General features: G+C 43.1%; 1 protein-coding gene and 1 long non-coding RNA gene across 4 annotated transcripts in view; one reads left to right on the top strand and one right to left on the bottom strand.

Moving 5' to 3' along the window:
- The window catches only part of Stac (src homology three (SH3) and cysteine rich domain), a 129,152-nt gene that overhangs the window by 83,517 nt on the left and 25,959 nt on the right, over positions 1 to 19,676 (top strand). For all 3 annotated transcript variants that reach the window (XM_006512016.4, NM_001324546.1, NM_016853.3), the window contains 6 exons: positions 151 to 251; positions 1,681 to 1,762; positions 2,898 to 3,013; positions 4,481 to 4,559; positions 13,288 to 13,352; positions 18,179 to 18,267. In XM_006512016.4, coding sequence (XP_006512079.1) covers positions 151 to 251; positions 1,681 to 1,762; positions 2,898 to 3,013; positions 4,481 to 4,559; positions 13,288 to 13,352; positions 18,179 to 18,267 — 532 coding nt within the window. The remainder of the gene's footprint in view (positions 1 to 150; positions 252 to 1,680; positions 1,763 to 2,897; positions 3,014 to 4,480; positions 4,560 to 13,287; positions 13,353 to 18,178; positions 18,268 to 19,676) is intronic.
- Gm36034 lies at positions 7,444 to 10,722 on the bottom strand. The gene is made up of 3 exons (XR_379897.3): positions 10,450 to 10,722; positions 9,441 to 9,518; positions 7,444 to 8,331 (listed from the first exon to the last, which is right to left on the bottom strand). It is a non-coding gene; the product is annotated as a predicted gene, 36034 (long non-coding RNA).

The raw sequence follows: 19,676 nt of genomic DNA, 5'->3' as shown, positions 1-19,676 counted from the left end.
CATACATTATTTTAAATCCTTGGAATTTTCAAGTTTCATGAAAAAAATTCTCGGAGAAGAAATAACTTGTATCACTTTCTTTCAGTGATTTCAACAAACCTCAGGACCGGGCAAGCTGTATCTAACCAAAGTTTGCTGTGTGCCTGACAGGAACACATGCTAAGCACGGACTGCGCTGCGGAGCCTGTAAGATGAGCATCCACCACAAGTGTGCAGATGGCCTGGCGCCCCAGCGGTGCATGGGCAAGTTGGTAAGGGCTGCTGCCAGATGGAGCCCTGGAACTCTCTGCCCAGAGTCCCTGTTCCAGGGAAGCCACAGGAGTGATATAATCCCCATCTCAGGAGTTCTGAAGCATGCTCACAAGCACTGGCCAGCCACTCAGCTTCACTCGCACAGTAGTGGAGCAGAAGTGTGCCAATCTCTGTAACAAAACCCGCACTGGTAAGGAGTCCTGTCCTCAGAAGAGTGTCAGGCGTGTCACCATGGGACCTTCTCAGCTGTAGCACTTACGTTCTCCCCTCCTGGGTCAATTCAAGTTTTCAAAGCGAAAATTAGGCATTACAGGAGTCCCCATCATCTGATGCAAACTAGGGTGCTTTGTTCCAGCTGGGTTACCGCTTATTTAATTGGCTGTCAATGGAGTGAGTGTGGAAAGAAGGCTGAAGCTACCCCACCTCCACCGGAATGTACAGAAGTCTGCCTCCTTGTGACAGTCTGGGCACATTCTGCTCAGACCATCTCAGGAGTGTGTTCTCAGTGCACCCTAGAATACATTTGAAGGCCACTGAACCCAAGTGACTAAAGTGTTGCACCAAGAATGTCTACCATAGAGACTGTTAAGCTCAGCCCAGGAAAAGAATTCTGTTGACTATTCTGACACTAAAGAAAAGTTCAGGATACGTTCAGTACAATATCTTAACACCAAATGTAATGTCACCAAAGACAGACCTTCAGGGTAGGGAGCCACTTCTATGCCCAAACCCCATCTCTGGCAATGCCCAGACAAAGATGGGCAGCACTTGCAAGATGTGTGAGGATTTATGGATGCTCACAGGATCCAGGTTACCAAGTTACCTTCCAGCCCTGGAGCATAGCAAGTCTAGCTTAGAAAGTACATCCAGTGACTCTAGCTTGCAATGTCCCCTTCTCTTAAATTCCTGTCACATCTTTTCCCTTCTGTCTTTCCAAGAGTAGTTCCCACAAGACAAAGAAAAAGCCCACAGGTAATAAGTCAGAAACACAATAGAACGTGCGCACACACACACACACACACACACACACACACACACACGCTAAGTGGATGTTTCTGGGTGACATTCTGAAAATATTCAAGGGCCTTGGGCATGCTCTGACATCTACCTTCTCCTGTGTAGGCTCTTGATAACTTGAAGTGTCCAAGGTAAACTGTGGTGAAAAATTGTTAGATATGTCCTGGGGGTGAGGGTTTCTGCATATAGGATAAGTACAAGAGGCAGGGAGCTTGCCTTCTAGATGGAACATTACTTTGTTTCCCTCAATCCATTTCTCTCTCCCTTCCCCCTCTCAGTGGTAAATTATAAAATTAATAGGCTATGTGAGTACATTAAAGGGAGACAACTGGCTTTACTCTTAGGACTCTTGCTTGTTTTTCTCCATCTCTCTCTGACATTGAGACCTTCTCTCTTCCATTCTCTCCCCAGCCAAAGGGATTTCGGCGTTACTACAGCTCCCCCTTGCTCATTCACGAACAGTTTGGATGCATTAAAGAAGTTATGCCCATTGGTGAGTTGGGACAGTAATAGGCGGTGGGATTTTAACAACAAAGTCAATGATGACCCTCACCATATACAGATGGACTACAAAGCCTGGATAGCCTGAGATGTCTGTGTAGTGGCTGTTTTAGCTCTACTCATTTTGCTGGACAGGAAACATTTTTTTCATCATCTCCCTGACGGAGTTTGGAAACTGCAGTCTCAAAAGTAGACATCACACTTCCCAGACTTTCAGCAATAGGATAATACACTTGCCCTACCATCAGCAGCATCAGAGCAACATGGGGTATGGTGCCAGGCAGCTCCGGGGCAGAGACAGCTCCCCATTTACCAACTGTGTCATTGAACCCCCTGCTGTATACTGTAAGACAGGGCCAGTAGTCAGCATTTTTTACAATTGTGTGTGTATGCTCGTGTGTGTGTGTGTGTGTGTGTGTGTGTGTGTGTGTGTGTGTGTAGAAACTCAGCATTGTTTTTAATACACACACATACACACATGCACACACATACACACACACACACACACACACACACACACACACACACGTTGTTTAATGAAGACCTGAAAGTGCCCTCTACAGATATGGTGTAGATATTTTCTTTCATGTTCTCTTTTTAATTGGCTTGTATTTGTTGTTTTAGTTGAATTTATGTGCATGTAAACCTCTAGGCCTATGGTCTTTTTAGCTGGTTAGATTTTTAAACTCAAAATGATAAACTAAAGACGGCTTCTCATTAGAAACGTAATGTTTCGGGAGGGGGTCATTTCCTGTTCTTTTGAGAACACTTTCGTCCCACTTCAAAATCTTTCCCTCTTTGGTGATCGGAGCTTCTCGCTGTAGGAAACAAACTGGTCCCTGGGAAGCATCTTCAAAGTATAGTGGGAATAATAATGAAAGCGAAAAACCAACTACTCGGGAAGACTTCCAGAAAAGAGTTCTAGTTGGTATCAAGTTCCCCAAGTATCAAGTTCCCCAAGAATCAAGTTCCCCAAGTATCAAGTTCCCCAAGAGAGCAAGAGCGGTTGACGTGAGCCCTTGCCCATTAGAAAAGCGTGGACACGAAGCCCCCTGGCCTGGTTCTCAAGGTGGAGATCTGGCTTCCCAGGCCCGGTGGGCTGAGGCGCGTCTTCTCTTCTTTTGCAGCGTGTGGCAATAAAGTGGACCCCGTGTATGAGGCCCTCCGGTTCGGCACGTCCCTGGCCCAGAGAACGAAGAAGGGCGGCTCAGGCAGTGGTTCTGACTCACCGCCCAGAACCTCGGTAATTGACCTCATTTTCAGTTCTCTGAAGGGTCTGGGTGGGGCCGAATGAGATGGCTAGGCTGGCTAAGTGCTAGCTAACAGGGCAATCATGAAGACCCAAGTTTGATCCCCCAAAATCCACATAAAAGCCAGGGCAGCTCGCATATCTGTAACTACATCATTAGGGGAGGGAGACAGCAGGTCCCTCAAACTCATTAGCTCCCCACCCCCCCCCCAAAAAGCCTTTCAATGCCCCACAGTTTCTGAAAGGCTTTAATTTCATGTGCATCAGTGTTTTGCCTGAGTGTGTGTCTGTATGAGAGTGTCAGATCCCCTGGAACTGGAGTTGCAGACCGTTGTGAGCTGCTGTGTGGCTTCTGGGGTTTGAACCCAGATCCCCTGGGAAAACAGTCAATGCTCTCAACTGCTGAGCCATCTCTCCAGCTCCAGGAAGCCATCTTTAAACTCCTTCAGGCCTTCCACTGATTTCCAAGAGAAAAGAATCAGCGTCATTTTTCATTGTCTACATCAATAAATTCTCAAGAAGAAAAAAATGGCAAGTTAAAAAAATAATGAAAATAACTTCTATGGCTTCCTCAATTTATGCATAACACTGAGGCCAGCTAGGTCTGTCTTCTACTCAGTGATGATGAGTACTAGTGGGTAGTTTGCTGGCACTATAGGGGACAACAAAGAGGAAGGGGATGGGGCTCCCCACCCTAATGAGAACATAGTAGCTGTGTCAGGGATACTTTAATGGTCATTTCACGTAAACACTGGAAGATTCCATAGTAAAATGAAAGTGTTTGGCTCCAGGGAACCCAGTCCCGAGGCACTTAGAATATTTCTTGTGACACTGTGCATGTGTGATAATGTATATAAATGTTCATATGGGGATATGCACATGTGTGTGCATGGGTGTTGAGGCCAAAGGTCAAGGTAAGGCATCTTCCTCTATCATTGTCTATCATTCTCTCCCTGGCTAAGCTCAGGGGATCTGCTTGTCTCAGTGGCCCCCAGCTCTGGGCTTTAAGCACTTAGGCCCCTGCACCTGGCCTTTATTAAGTGCTGGGGATTCGAACTCGGGCTCTCATGCTTACACAACAACCACTTACCCAACTGAGCCTTCTCCCAGTCTCTTATAACGTATCCACTTGAAAACACCTAAGCCCTGATGACCTTCTGAAGAGGATGTCATTCTCGTTTGAAGTTCAAAAGGTGAGGTCAGCTCATCTACTGGAAGAACCCTAGAAATGGTGTGAAATGTGATTTAAATAGAAACCATGCCAGCATGTGTGAGGATGTATGGACGGTTGTGTATGCCCCTTAACCTGTGAATCAATGACGAACCATAACGGCTGAAAGGTCACAAATGCCATACAAATTCCTCTTTAGACCCAGTACTGACATTAAAGTTCTTCTCGGTTGGTCCATGATACAATGTGGCTCACTGGCTTACTCTATGTTATCTTCTCTCTCCTCCAAGACTTCAGAGCTTGTAGACGTCCCTGAAGAGGCCGATGGGCCAGGAGATGGATCTGACATGAGGACACGGAGCAACAGTGGTGAGTGGGAGACGGTTCTGCCGAAACTAGAGCATGTGTGTAGTCGGGGTCTGCAAGGGGCTGTGTCCATTTCTCTCAGGATCCTCTCACCCTCAGATAGCTCTGGGATATGACATGGTCAAGAGTCCTGGCCATAAGAATGCTTAGTTGTTGTTCACACCCTTTTATGAATGAGTGTGTGCTCCTCTGACTCAGATTAGCTCTGAGAACCTGATCCCTTAGACCTGACTTTGCACCACATCTACTGCACAGTACATGAGTCAGGTGAGCAAAGATGCCAGTCAAAGGAGAGGGGACCACAATTCATATCCTAGTCCTTCCAAGAGACCATTAAGATGCAAAATGCACTGTAGGGGATAGGAAATAGCCCAGGACCTAAAATCAACGTCCAGAATCCACAGTAAAAAATAATTAATAACAATAATAATAATAATAAAAAGTGGGCTGTACTTGAGGAATGACAGCCACACAGAACTGGAGAGAGTCATAGCACCATCCTAGTCTAGAACCCGGTGCCTACCAGCTGGATCTAGCCAGCAGCCCCAGAGTTCAACATCTCGAAGACCAAGCCACAGATTTAACTAAATTTTCACATTCCTTTGGAAAGTCTATCTGAACACTCATGGTGAGTCTGACCTCTTTTGGCACCTATCTGTGGACTCTCTTCTCCAGCAGACCCAAGGGCCTCTGCATTGCACATCTGGGCCTCAGCAAGCCTTGCTCTGGGCTTCACGTTGAGACCATGTGACCTAGATGTGCTGAATAGCTGCTCTCTACCTCATGTCTGAAAAGAAAATATTAGCATCACCAGAAGTCCCAATAGGCTAGTCCTGGCCAAACCCATCACCAATAAGCTGATTAGATGGATGCATGGTGTCAAAAAGCAGAGTGAAAAAGTGAGAAAAGGAACAGACACAGGAGTCCAGGGTACAGACATGAGGTTTAAAGAGAGGGCAAGGTGGACTAGAGAGAGTCCTCAGCAGTTAAGAACACTTGCTGCTCTTGAAGAAGACCAGAGTTCAGTTCCCAGCACCAGTCAGGCAGCTCACAACTGCCTGTAGCTCCAGGACCTCCAATGTCCTCTTCTCTTCTCCAAAAGTGCCCAAGGGTTCTCCAAAAGTATACGTGTACACATACATACATGCACTCCATAAATAAAAATAAAATAAATCTCTTAATAAAGGGCAAGAGGTATGCCTTATTAAAGACTCTTCTTGTTCAAGCTACAAAGCTGCCCAGCACGGACCTGCTGTTATCTCAGCTTCATCTGCAGTGGTCCAGCATGGTGTTAAGTTGTTAATCTGATGTTTGCAAGGCTACAGCCTCATCTCCATAGATGATTATCCTCCTCTGAGAGGCTTTGCACTTCTTGGAGTTCAGAGTGACTTAGGAGGGAGGGTAAGGACCACTGCTTCCCTCTGAGCCTTAAGCCAACTGCAGATGCAAAACAAAGGCAAAGACGCCAGACTCTTACCTTGCCTGTGGGTCTAAGTGGGGAGTCAATGTTTAATAGCAAAAGCAGCTTTTAAGTGCAGTTTCAATATCTATGATTCCAAAAGGCTGCCATGGTCTTTGAATAAGATGATGTAATATCACCCCCACACAGCAAGCCAAGCTTCATCTCCAGCATCAGGCTTCTGTGCTATCTCCAGATACCTACAGCCTACAAAGCCCAGTCTTTGGAATATGGAACTGATATTGGCTGATATCAGGGTTCCTGGGGTACCTTAAGATGGATTACAGATCTGTATGTTTCCAAACAAAAAACTAAGCAGAGACATAGAGTTACAATGGAACCAGAGACCATTTGTTACAAGAAAGGATGAGGAAGCTAGCCAGGACAGAGTGCAAGCTTGGAGCTCAGTAGTCCCCAGTACACAAAGAGCTGAAGCTTTTCCAACTCCTTACACAGCATGGTTATCTTGCTCGAGCACTGGTACCTGGTGCTACCTACCATTCCATTCTTCAGACACATCAGCATCTTAACTCTCCACTCAAGAGCATGGAGATTTTGTTCAAGGCAGAACAGATTTGAGACAGTTTGCCTGCACCAGTGGCCAGTTCTGTTTAGCCTTGACCAGGGTTTTCTCGGCCTTCTTTGTGAACTGTTTACATTATTTTTTAGTATGCAAACTTTCTATGGTTTTGGACAAGGCCTTCTGGACCTCATGCTCTGCCCTAGACTCGGGCTTCCGAGCAGGCGCCATGAAATTAACAAACACACAGGTTCTCTTCAGTCTGTTCAGCCAGCCACCCATCCACTCGGACTCTTCCCACACCTGTCTCTGCTCAGGAAAAATCCCCATCCAGTTGATTAGGACAAAGTTTTCAGTGTTATTCTGTCTCTCTTTTCTTCTCACACTCCTGACCCATCATAAAATTTCCCTGTAGTTCATCAGAACAGCTAACACATGTTCCACCATTCTCTGTCTCAGCCAAACAGGTCTGATTCCATCAGTGCTTAACTTAGTCTGTTAAATTCATCCACTTGATAGTTAGGACTTCCCATTAACACAGAGAGCTCTTCTCTCACCAAGTTGTATTAACAGAGTTGCATGTTGCAAACATCTGGACTTGGGAATTGTCATTGTGAAGACCGATTTCTAGTAACAAATTCATCATATGTTCCTCAAGGCAGAGAGACAGAGACTCCCACTCCCAGGCTACCCACCCATGGACCAACAGGCCCCATATCATTTGGGACCTTGTTAGAAATGCAGAATTTCAGGCCACCTAGACTGCTGAGCCTGAATGTATGTAATATCTGTGGTATTTGGGAAATAGGAATAGAGAGCATTTAATAGCTCTCACTCTCAACATACACATACACACATATACATATAGCACATTCTGAAGAGATGAAGAAGAACTCATGCTCAAAGCATAAAGTTGACTATTGTCCATCTATTCCATGTTAAGGAGAAATTCCATAGCCATATTAAAATGAATCTGTGGAACTGGACATGGTAGCACACACCAGAAATCCTAGTGCTCAGGAGTCAAAGACAGGAGGATTACAAGTTCAAGGCCAGCCCAAACTACATAAGGAGCCCATCTCAATTTTTCCCTTTAAAGGAAGGAATAAGGAAAAGAGAAGAGAAGTAATAAGAGAAACTCATAGAAAGAGAGATTCCCTTAAGATTTAGTGAGCTATAAACTTCCAACAGGCTTTGGATATTTATAAGTCCTTTGATCAGCAATAGCTTTTTCACAATGACTTAGCAGCCAAAGGGATTAATTAGGTAGCTGTTTGTCCCACACTCTTTCGATTGATCTCAATCCCTCATCCATCCAGTCTCTGAGACAACAGGGAGAAAGCATACTCATGAGCTTCAGCTTCCTTAGAGTCCTCTTGATCATGGCAAGGTGTGGCCTTTCAGAAATTCTGTCATAGTGCTCACAACCAGTTCTGAGTGAAAGCACACACAGTTCACATACATGTTATATCTCCCAGTCAAATGTCATGCCAGATTTCTTGAGGAATGTCTCTCTAGTCACCTTAGAAGAGGATTCAGTTCATACTAATGTCACCAATGCTCTTCGAAGTAGTCTTGGGCAGGTCTGAATTCTAGTTTCCGGTTTCAGTTCTCCTGGGTCAGGAGAGGTGTTGCCCTCTGCCTTAGGCTTCACTGCTAACAGCTTCACTGTGGCAAAGCAAGAAGGAAATGGAGAAGCAATAACCAGCTGCCTGTTTCTGCCCAAAATGCCAGAACAGTGTTCCCAGGAGCCTTGGACAGCTGCATTTCATTATGATCATACTGATCATGGTTTCCTGGAAGAAGAGAGGGGTACCAAACATGAGCAATACACATTCTTAGAACTTTTCTTCCAAAATGACTAAGCCAGTCACATCCACTCAGAGATGTCACAAAGCCCAGTGCTGCCTCAGTTTGAACTTGGTGAAGAACTTTTGCCCAAAATTAAGCAAACTTAGGTTTTGAACATATACTTTTGTATTTAGTATATATTGTTCCTAGATTGCAAATGTTAAGTGTCACCAATTGGGGAAGGAAAAAGAAGAGTTGGATGGGGAAGAGGAGAGAAGACAGGACTGAACAAGAGAGGGGAAGATAGGAAAGAAGAGGGCATTAGAAAAAGGGAGGGAGGGAGGGAGGGAGGGAGAGAAGAAGAGAGGGAGAGAGAGAGAGACCTATCTTTGGATAGATAGATAGATAGATAGATAGATAGATAGATAGATAGATAGACAGACAGACAGAGAGAGCTTTACTTCTTGGATTTATACTCTGAATTCATGTTCTCTGTATGAGCATGGCAAAATAATATTTTTTGTTTTAAAATTTCAAATGAGATCAGGTCATAATTTGTGCATCAGAGGCAAAGGTAACTGCTGTCTACAGATTTTAAATGGAGAATTCAAACACTCCCTACAATAAACTTTCAGCAAACACAATTTAACAATCAAAATTCACCACACAAGAAAATGTGCTACTATCAGGGAGAGGTAGCAGGATGAAATAATTTTAGGATCTAAGCCTTAGAGTAATATACATCAAAACCAAACAGAATTATATAGTCATTTGTGTTTAATATGCTAAATATAAACCAGAAAATGCAACAAAAGAACAAGAGATTATAAAATACAAAAAAGATCTGAAGAAAACTACAGAGAGCTTCTAGAATATTGTAAAGTAGAAATGGAATTGTCACATTAAACCAGGAATTAGACACAGTGGAAGAGAGAAGTGACAACTGGAACAGAGCCAAAAATAGTGACTACCCAGGGCAACACAGCCCTGGGTTCTGACAGTAAAGGTGTTAACGGAAAGTGAGTACTTTCAAAGGGCATCCGTCCATGACACTCTTGGAGTGCACACACAGAGATGGGAGTGGAGAACATTCAAGAACATTCTGAGAACTTACAGAACTGATTGAAGACACCATTCCTAGGCATCTCTGTGACACAGCCAGACTTCAAAGGCAGCCAAGTATTGATGCAGACTGAAAAGGCAGATTATACACAGAGGAATGATGACTATATGAAGAGCTTCTTACAGATTATAGCCAAAGCTAAAGAACAGGAAAATGGCATCTTCAGTAAGGAGGGAGGGAGGGAGGGAGAGAGGGAGGGAGGGAGGGAGGGAGGGAGGGAGGGAGGCAGGGAGGGAGGGATGGAGGGAGGGAGAAAGTCACTCTGAGATGAAAAGCAGAGAGGGTGGCAGCCCTGTGAGATGGACCCATGAGTAGAAGCAGTTATTGTTGAAGCCTGTCAACATCAGTTGAAAGTGACAGGTGCACAGTTACTAGCAAACACTGGCTACTTATTTTTAAAAAGCAATGGTGCTTTTAAAATCTGTTAATAAAATATCTGAAGTGCTGATCTATAAATAGACATCGGGCATTCAGAGATCCTCATGCTGTTTGAAGGAAGTGTAAAAATATTTCAGTTTAGATCTTACTAAAATGTGCTTCACTAAAGATCAAACACAACTATATAAGAGATAATATAAAAAAGAGCAAATTTTCCAAACTACAAAAGCTAACAGAAATAGAATGCTAAAAGTGAGAAAGATGAGCCAATCAACTGAAGAAAACGCAATCTTTAGGAATGATACCCCAGGTTATCCTCTAGACTCCATATATACACGTGCACATACACGCACATGCTCACACACATATACATGAGTATGCATATACACATGCCAATCAAAAGTCAGGAAACAAAATGATTCTTCCATCCATAAAAGGCATGAAGAGGGTAACAATAAAGATAAAAACAGACATTATTAAATTGCAAAGACGGGGCAATAAATCCTGGATGTGTGTTAATGAGAATAAAATTTATAAGCTCTAACAAATTTTAAGATAGAAGAGAGTGGGGACTCAAGATACCATATGCAAGGAGAAAAGACTGCCATGACCAAATTCTCACCGGAAAGCTAGACAACCTTTTCTAAGCAAGCTGATACCAAACGTGTCGCATCAGAGTATCTGCAGCCCAACTGTAGCAGGATGGAAGCAGAAAGTGGGAGCTGCTTCTAATCCTTCTAGAAACCAAATCAATATTTAAATTCTTTTATATGGCAAAAATACCAAGGCTGGACAACTTCATAGGTAAATTCTACCAAACATTTAAGGAATAGAAAATTTCCACATTACATAAACTCTCTCTGGGAAACGAAAGTACTGCGAGGAAGACAGGCAGCCACATTCTCTAGCGTGGTTTACGAGGTTATTATAACACTGGTTTCAGAACCAAACAAGGCCAGAGAAGGGAAAACCGCTGGCCGCTCTCTCTTGAATATGGATGCAGAAGTCTGAAGTAAGAGTCTCATGAGCAGCGATGTCCCTTTAAAGGGACACTGCGTGATGACTACATTGGAATTAGCCTAAGAACTCAAATCTGGGCTCACACCAGATAATTCAGTAGTGTAAGCTGGTGTAGTCTCATGCATAAGTAGGACAAAGCCATTGGTTCAGGAAGCAAAGAGGTGGCATGGGTGTCACAGGTCCACAAAGTGATAGGGACAGAAAGTGAAAAGCGAACCAAGGCGTCCCTCAGGATGCAGCCAAAGGAAGAGCCACTCTGCTTCTCAACAGCTAACAGCAGAGCTTCCAGAATGATGGACATGGATTTTAAACATCTGTCATGAGATAAATACCAAATGATTTTCCACACAAAAAGAAAACAAACTTTAAAGCAGCAAAAGTAACAGTTGTGCAGTATACAGTCATGTAGCATACATGGTTGTGCAGGCACACACAGTTGTATAGTATACAGTTGTATAGTATATGTGGTTGTGTGGTATATATGGTTGTACAGTATACACAGTTGTACAGTATACAGTTGTGCAATATACAGTCATGTAGAATATATAGATGTACAGTACACACCGTTGTACAGCATACAATTATGTATTATACAGTTGTGTGTTATACATGGTTGTTGGTATAGTGGGCTGATCACTATATAGTTATATAGTATATCCAATTGTGTAGTACACACAGTTACATGGTATACACAGTCACATAGTATATACAGTCACATGGTATATACAGTTGTGTGGTATACACAGTTGTGTGGTATACATAGTTGCATGGTATACACAGTTGAGTGGTATATAGATAGTTGCCTTACTTTCTGCTTTTTAATGAAAATCACAGTTTCAAAAACAGTTTGGGGCAGAGGGCAACTGTCTTGTAGAGGATCTGAGTTCAGTTTCCAGCACCCAGCCCATGTGGAGTGGCTCACAACCACCTGCAACTCCAAGTCCAGGGGATCTGATACTTTCTTCTGGCACACACATACACACGCACACACATACTCACATGCCAATTAAATAATTACAAATACATTTTTTGAAAGAAGCAATGGCTTGGGGAAATAGATTTTAAAACTTCCACAGCTTCTGGTTACATTCTTCTTTTCATTGCATATCTAAAAACAAACTTAAAGTCACTTCAAATAATTTTCTCAATAGCTCACAGGAATAACACATATTTTGAACTAGAAGATCAGATAGATATTCAATAACAGAATAAAATACTATGACATTTAAAAACTGTGCAATCAGTCTAAATTGGATACTGTAGACTATGGATGGATGAAGCACATCTGTAAACTCTGGAATTATAAACTGAATACACAGGAGAATTAAGTCTCCCCAGTATTTCTTCGGGGGCTCTTGCTTTGAATGTTTTGTTTTGTTTTTTAACATAGAAGTTCCTCAGTCTGTTTTAATAGCAATAGAGATTTGGTGAGATAGTTCAATGGGTGGAGGACATGTGTGGTGTGTAACGTGCACATGCATGCACACACAGGGTGATTTTTACAAAACTATGAGAATGAATGAACAAAAGAGAATGATTACACCAATGAGCCAAGTTATACAGATTCCTGTGGGATGTACCATCCTGTACTGACCTCCTCTTGGTATTATAAAGAAAAAAAAGAATAAACATGTTATTCTAAACTGCCAAGCCATCCCAGTGGCTTTAATTTACAGACCCAAACCTTACTTTTGGACCCATCAGCCTCAATTTACTACCCTAAGGAAGATGCATCTAGTGAGAATGGCAGGTTGGTTGTGGTCATGGACCAGATCTGGCAAGTCAAGCTCACTGAGTTTCTGTGAGGACCTCTAGGCAAGTATGCACCTGGGCAGTGAGAACTGCCCATCTTAAGAGGCTTCCTTGTCAAAGGCAATGCCTTTAAGGTGATACCTTCAACACAAATGGAAGAGAATTACACATTCCAAAAATAAGCTCAAAGAAAATCAGGGCAATAGCCTTGGTATGTTGGGTATATGTAGTCAGGGAGTATGTTCTGAAGTTTAAATTGAATGCCTTAATCTTCAAGACAGAATAATGACAGCATTAAAAAGCTAGCATTGTAGTATTGAATCTAAAATTCTGGTGTTTATGAAAGGCAAATGTTCAAAGGCAACAAAATTATGATTCTCAAGTGGTTCCACAGAGTGAACACACCTCTGCTTCTGATGGAACACTGCTAGAAAAGACTTGAGTTCCAAACACACAGTTGGCCAGTGATGCTGGGGATGCATCTCTGAGTATACACAGACTGTGGGATGCTGTCTAGGGCTAGCAGGATGCTGCATGAGGATGAGGGACCTGAAAGAATGAAGGTAGGAAGGTAAGGAGGCCAATGATAAGCTCTGGCTCAGGGGAGAATCAAAACAGCCCTTTCATCCATGTCCCCAAACATGGCTACGAGCTACACAAAACTCCTGTGCTATCCTTCTTCCCTCAGTGTTTACATATCCAGAAAACGGTATGGATGACTTCAGAGATCAAATGAAGACCACAAACCACCAGGTATGTAGACATCCCAGAGCAGGAGAGAGTTCCTAGATCAAGTTGTCAGCCATCATCAAAGTGGATCCCAAAATCCCTTTGGGAGCTGGTAGAATCGTTTAGTGCCAAATTATCTTTTAGAATCATTTGAAGAAAAATGTAACATGCCTGATGATAAGTGCAGTGACGCATAATGTGATGTCACATAATAAGTAACACAGAATAGAAGCACAGTATATAAAAGGTGGAAAGGATAGACATTGTATTAATGACATGCACATTTTTTTGTCGTGTGTTACCACGAGACATATTCTGTGTTAATCACCAAATCATATTATGATGGCACTGTGTGCTCTACAAGAATGTATTATTGCATTAGATATGTCCATTCACATATACACATATGACTACCATAGATTCAGGCAATATTGTCCAAGGTTCCTGAGCTTTAAACTGTAGTGGAATGAGGGGCCTGTGAGTTGGCTCAGTGGGGAAAGGTGCTTGCTGCCAAGTCTGCTGACCTAAGTTCAGTCCCCGGAACACACATGGTAAAAGGAGAGAACCAATTCTCCAAGTTAAGTTGTCCTCTGGCCGCCACATGTAAATTTTGGAGTATACATGCTATACACACACATTAATTAATAATTAATTAGTTAGTTAGTTAATAGAAGAGTTCAAGGTTCAAAACCTACAGTTTAATTGTGTACAAGTCTTATGTTTTATATCCATACATAGAATATATTTCTTATATTATACAATGTACTCAAAAGTATTGTGTAATTGTATGTATGGAATATATCAGTTTAGCTTATATATTATAAAATATAAATGTATATACTTAGCTTGTGTATTGTAAGATATAAATGTATCTATAGCATTACAATTTTGAGTTAGTGATAACAGCTAATATTTATATGATATTATAAGACTTCTTTGTAATCTAATAAATTGAGGACTATAGTAAAGCCTACCTCACAGGGTTGTGGTGAACTCTAGTTATATTAATGCAAGTAATAAAGTACTGGGCAGGCTGCAGTAAGCTATCAAAGCTGGCAGATTTTATTATCACATTTGCAAGATTTCAAAGTCAGTAGACAGTGGTACTGTGACATAAACTACCACGCCAGTACCAAAAATCTATGCCTTTTCCTCACCAGAAATGAATCGATTGCTGTGAGTGTACACGGGGCTCTTTGATATACTATAGAGCAACTTTCAGCTGACTGATAAAAAGTCAGTTTTAAGGGTCCAGAGAGATGGCTCAGTGGTTGAGAGCACTTCTCGCCTGTTCTAAATAGGATTACGATTACTATTTCTGATATAAAACTTCAGAGTTTACTCAGCCTGCTTTCTTACAGAACCTAGAACACTTGCCCAGGGTCAGGGCCTCCCGTGTCAAATACCAATTAAGAAAATACGCCACATGTTTGCCAATACCCTGATCTTATGGAGGTATTTTCTGAACCAAGGCTCCCTCTTCCCCAGTGACTCTAGCATGTGTCAAGTTGACATAAAACTCGCCAGCACCGTGGGTTACTTTTCCTTTTTTTTTAATTTTTTTATTAGATATTTTCTTCATTTACATTTCAAATGCTATCCCAAAAGTCCCCTAAAACCTCTCCCCGCCCTGTTCCCCTACCCACTCACTCCCACTGCCCTGGTGTTCCCCTGTACTGGGGCATATAAAGTTTCCAAGACCAAGGGGCCTCTCTTCCCAATGATGGCAGACTAGGCCATCCTCTGCTACATATGCAGCTAGAGACACGAGCTCTGGGGGTACTGGTTAGTTCATATTGTTGTTCCACCTATAAGGTTGCAAACCCTTCAGCTCAGCCCAGAAACCTAGAATACCCAAGATACAATTTGCAAAACACAAGAAAATCAAGAAGAAGGAAGACCAACATGTGGATACTTCATTCCTCCCTAGAATAGGGAACAAAATACCCATGGAAGGAGTTACAATGACAAAGCTTGGAGCTGAGACGAAAGGATGGACCATCCAGAGACTACCCCACCCAGGGATCCATCCCATAATCAGCCACCAAATGCAGACACTATTGCATATGCCAGCAAGATTTTGCTCACAGGACCCTGATATAGCTGTCTCTTGTGAGGCTATGCCAGTGCCTGGCAAATACAGAAGTGGATGCTCACAGTCATCTATAGGATGGGACACAGGGGCCCCAGTGGAGGGTTCCATTTCATCTTGACACAAAAATGCATCACTATTGAGCCTAAGCCACTACCTTTCCTTTCTCATTTACCCCCAAGACCTCCCATTAAAAGCACAAATAACTTTAAATGTTTCACAGTCTTTACAAATTCAAACACATTAAAAAGTTCACTGCCTTTAAAATAGTCAGTGTCTTTAAAATATCCAAACTCTCTTTTGAACATTTAAAAATCTCTTCAGAGGACTCCTGTAGAAATTAAAATTAAGCTAAATACTTCCTCACTTCAAGAGGGAAAAACCATATCATGTTCACAATCTGAATAGAGCAAAAGAAAACTCCAACCATGTAAATAACTCAGTGTCCGATATCAGAGGTTTATTGATACTCTTTCGTGATCCTCCATGGAGTTGGGTGATTTCTCCAGCCCTTCCAGCTGCAACACACACACACACCTTGTCTCCTCAGCTCAGGCTGGCTTCACTGCATGCCTGCTTCTGTCAATCATCCCATGATACTGTCATCCCCCAAATGCTGGAATCTCTTGTGAAACTGGGCTGTCCTTTCACCAATAGCCTCTCCTGGGTTCTCTTCAGAGACTCCAGCCCTACCATAATGCCAAGCCTCTGCTGCTCTCCATGAGCCATTCATACCTTCAAAACCACTACCACCTGGGGGAATCTTCCACTACGGAGTTCAGTTGCCAGCACAAGGTTAAACCTCTGAGCCACAGCCTCTGTGTGCTGACTCTGAGGAAACACATCCCAGAAGATGTCACTTCAGTGATGCTGGTCTCTTCTTAATCACCACTAGTTTCTTCACTCCAGCTAACCAGCATCAATTGTCCCAGTAAAACAAAGGTTTTACTTCAGTGCCCCTGGTGTTTGACTAATTCCACCTGATTCTTCAGTCCCAGCTAACCAGAACCACAGATTCTTAACTCAAAATAGCAAATGGCCCTGTAGAGTCATTAAAAGATTCTCTCACACTTCCCCCTGAAGGTTCACAAGCCAGGCCTCCATTCTCTGCATGGTTCTCAACAGTCTTAACTTCCAAATTCCCACAAAAATGCTCATCAGGCTTAGAACACTCAGTGGCTTTTCCAGCCCAAAGTTCCAGCCCTTCCACAATCTTCGCAAAAGCACATGGTTGGGTCTGTCACAGCAGTACCTCACTATCCTGAAACCAATGTCTGTCCTAGTTAAGGTTACTATTGCTGTGATGAAACACCATGACCAAAACAACTTGGGGAGGAAAGGATTTATTTGGCTTACACTTCCGCATCACTGTTCATCATGGAAGGAAGTTGGGACAGGAACTAAAACAGGGCAGGAATCCAGAGGCAGGAGCTAGCACAGAGGCCATGAAGGAGTGCTGCCTAGTGGCTTGCGCCTCATAACTTGCTCAGCCTCCTTTGCTATAGAACCCAAGACCAGGGGTGGTACCACACACACAATGAGATGGACCCTCTCCCATCTCTCCCATCAATCACTAATTAGGAAAATCTCCTACAGGCTTGCCTACAGCCTGATCTTAAAGAGGCATTTTCTCAGTTGAGGCTCTTCCTTTTCCAATGACTCTAGTTTGTGTCAAGCTGGCATAAAAATTGCCAGCATATGACCCTTTTAGAAGAGCCAGGTTCCGTAGCCAGCAGCCTCATCAAGTGGTTCACGACCTTCTGTAACTCCAGCTCCACAAAATCTGATTCCTATTCTGTCCTCCACGGGAACTACATGTATAGTGGCACATTTGTGCATAGGCATAGGCATGCACACAAACATACAAAAGGATTTTGGGAAGCAAAGTCTATTTATACCTGTTCCCATGTCTCTCTTACTTTTAGAGGAAGTGTTCTTATTTGAGGCAGAGGAGAGGACTGCTCAGTGGTTAAAGCGCTTGCTACACAATCCTGAGGACCAGAGTTCAGATCCACATGGCCCACATTAAAGGCAGAAGGGCTCAGAGGCCCACTTGTAATTGCAGCCTCAGGGGATAGAAACTGGGAATCTGCAGAGCAAGCTGGCTAGCAAAAGTAGGTCCATCTGCAAGCCCTCAAGGGAGATTGAGAGATGCTGCCTCATGGAAGAGGGGAGGTGAATGACTGGGAGGAGTCCTAACGTAAGCCTTGGGCCTTCACATGCACATACAAACGCACATGCATCTGCAAGTATGTAAGCCCCATATATGCATAATACACGCACATACCTGAAAATGGAAAAAAATAGGGAGAAAATATCCCCATTTCTGACATTTTTCATGAAGAACTATGTCAAAGAAAAGATCACCTGAAGAAAATAACTATTTCTGAGATGTCCTGACCATTTCAGATAGATTGTAATGGAGTCCAACCCCAGAATTAAAAGTAAGCTAAGGAGCTGGGTGTGGTGGCACACGCCTCTAATCCCAACACTCCAGAGCAGGGTCAGGTGGCTCTCTCTCGAGGCCAGCCTGGTCTACAGAGCTAGTTCTAGGCCAGCCGGGGCTGCAAAGAGGAAACCCTTTCTCAAATATAATTTAATGTGCCGTAATATAATTTTAAAAGCAAGCTAAGAGAGAAGCCTCAGTCACAGCAGCTGGGTGACTCCTGAGAGCTGCACACAGGCACTGCATGGCAGTCACAGATTCACATCCATTTCCAGTCTCTCCTCGCTCATTTCTCTTTATCTTCTCTGGCAGGGACCTCTTTCCAAAGACCCATTACAGATGAACACCTACGTTGCCTTGTACAGATTTATACCACAGGAGAATGAAGACTTGGAAATGAGGTAAAAATGTGTGTATGTGTACGTGTGTGTGCGTGTACGTGTGTGTGTGTGTGTGTGTGCCATAGTGTGCATGAAGATCAGAGGACAGTCCTTGGAAGTTAGTTCTCTCCTTTCATCCTTTTACTCTGGGGCTTACATATACTTATACTTACATATACACACATACATATACTCATACACATATACATATTGCTCTCTCACACACACATTACTACTACTACTAACAACAACAATAATCTCTAAGGAATCATTAGAACGATGACTTAAAAATGCCTTTACACATTCACCAGTCTGCAGGACTAACATGTGAGCTACCTGCTGAGTCCTCTTCCAAGTGTCTTATAGAACAGATCTTTGGGGAAGCCAAAGAGTGTATGTATCTAGTCTGAAGATGAAGCTGATGCTGGTCTGGGACCTTTGTAAAGCACGTCTTTAGCACAGCCCATGGAATGTGAGGATGTCCACGAAGGTTAAGCATTAAATGTACTTGGCATTCACTGTCTAATAGATAATCAAAAGGTTTAGTTAATCCTCAAATTAGCATTGATGGAAGAATCGAGCTTCGATTATTAGGGTCAGTCTCCTGCCTCCCACCTCAGGTCAGCTTTGCTTGAGTCTGTCTTTAAGTGACACTTGATTTTCTTAGAGCACTATTCAGAGTTTGCATCATGGCATCTTTCTTTTCTTTTCTTTTCCTTTCTTTTCTTTCTTTCTATTTATTTTTTTTATCTTTGGTTCGGATAATGACAGCTGGATACTGTTTATAGGTGTGGATTGGAGTCTAAAGGAATCCTATAGGGTGCATAGAGGCAGAGAGAGTTTATCGCAGAAAAAAAAATCCACCACTTTCAAGGAGGTGGTGACTCAGAGCTGGGATGGGGACCATTCCATGGACCCTGTACCTGCCAGACTGGCACCTCATATGGGTCCTTTGTGCAGTGCATATGTTTGTCTTTTCAGTTCCTCTGTGTAAGCTCTGTTTGGAGCATGTCACATGTCAACCTTGGCACAAAGATATTCCAGTCTGGTTTCTTTGTGGCAAGCTTTGCTTCAGTCTCCACCCTCCACTCCCGCCACACAACGCTTCTGAGTTTTCTCCTTCACTGGGCAAACTTTCCAGGATGAACTCATTGTCTGGGGTGTAAGCCTTGTCTGATTCATCCTAGAATGCCCAGGCAGGAGATGGCATGAACTCACTGTCTGGGGTGTAAGCCTTGTCTGATTCATCCTAGAATGCCCAGGCAGGAGATGGCATGAACTCATTGTCTGGGGTGTAAGCCTTGTCTGATTCGTCCTAGAATGCCCAGGCAGGAGATGGCATGAACTCATTGTCTGGGGTGTAAGCATTGACTGATTCGTCCTAGAATGCCCAGGCAGGAGATGGCATGAACTCATTGTCTGGGGTGTAA

This window comes from Mus musculus, chromosome 9 (genome assembly GCF_000001635.26).
Source record: "Mus musculus strain C57BL/6J chromosome 9, GRCm38.p6 C57BL/6J".
NCBI classification, from domain to species: Eukaryota; Metazoa; Chordata; class Mammalia; order Rodentia; family Muridae; genus Mus; species Mus musculus.
This window is presented reverse-complemented; position numbering and strand designations above follow the sequence as displayed.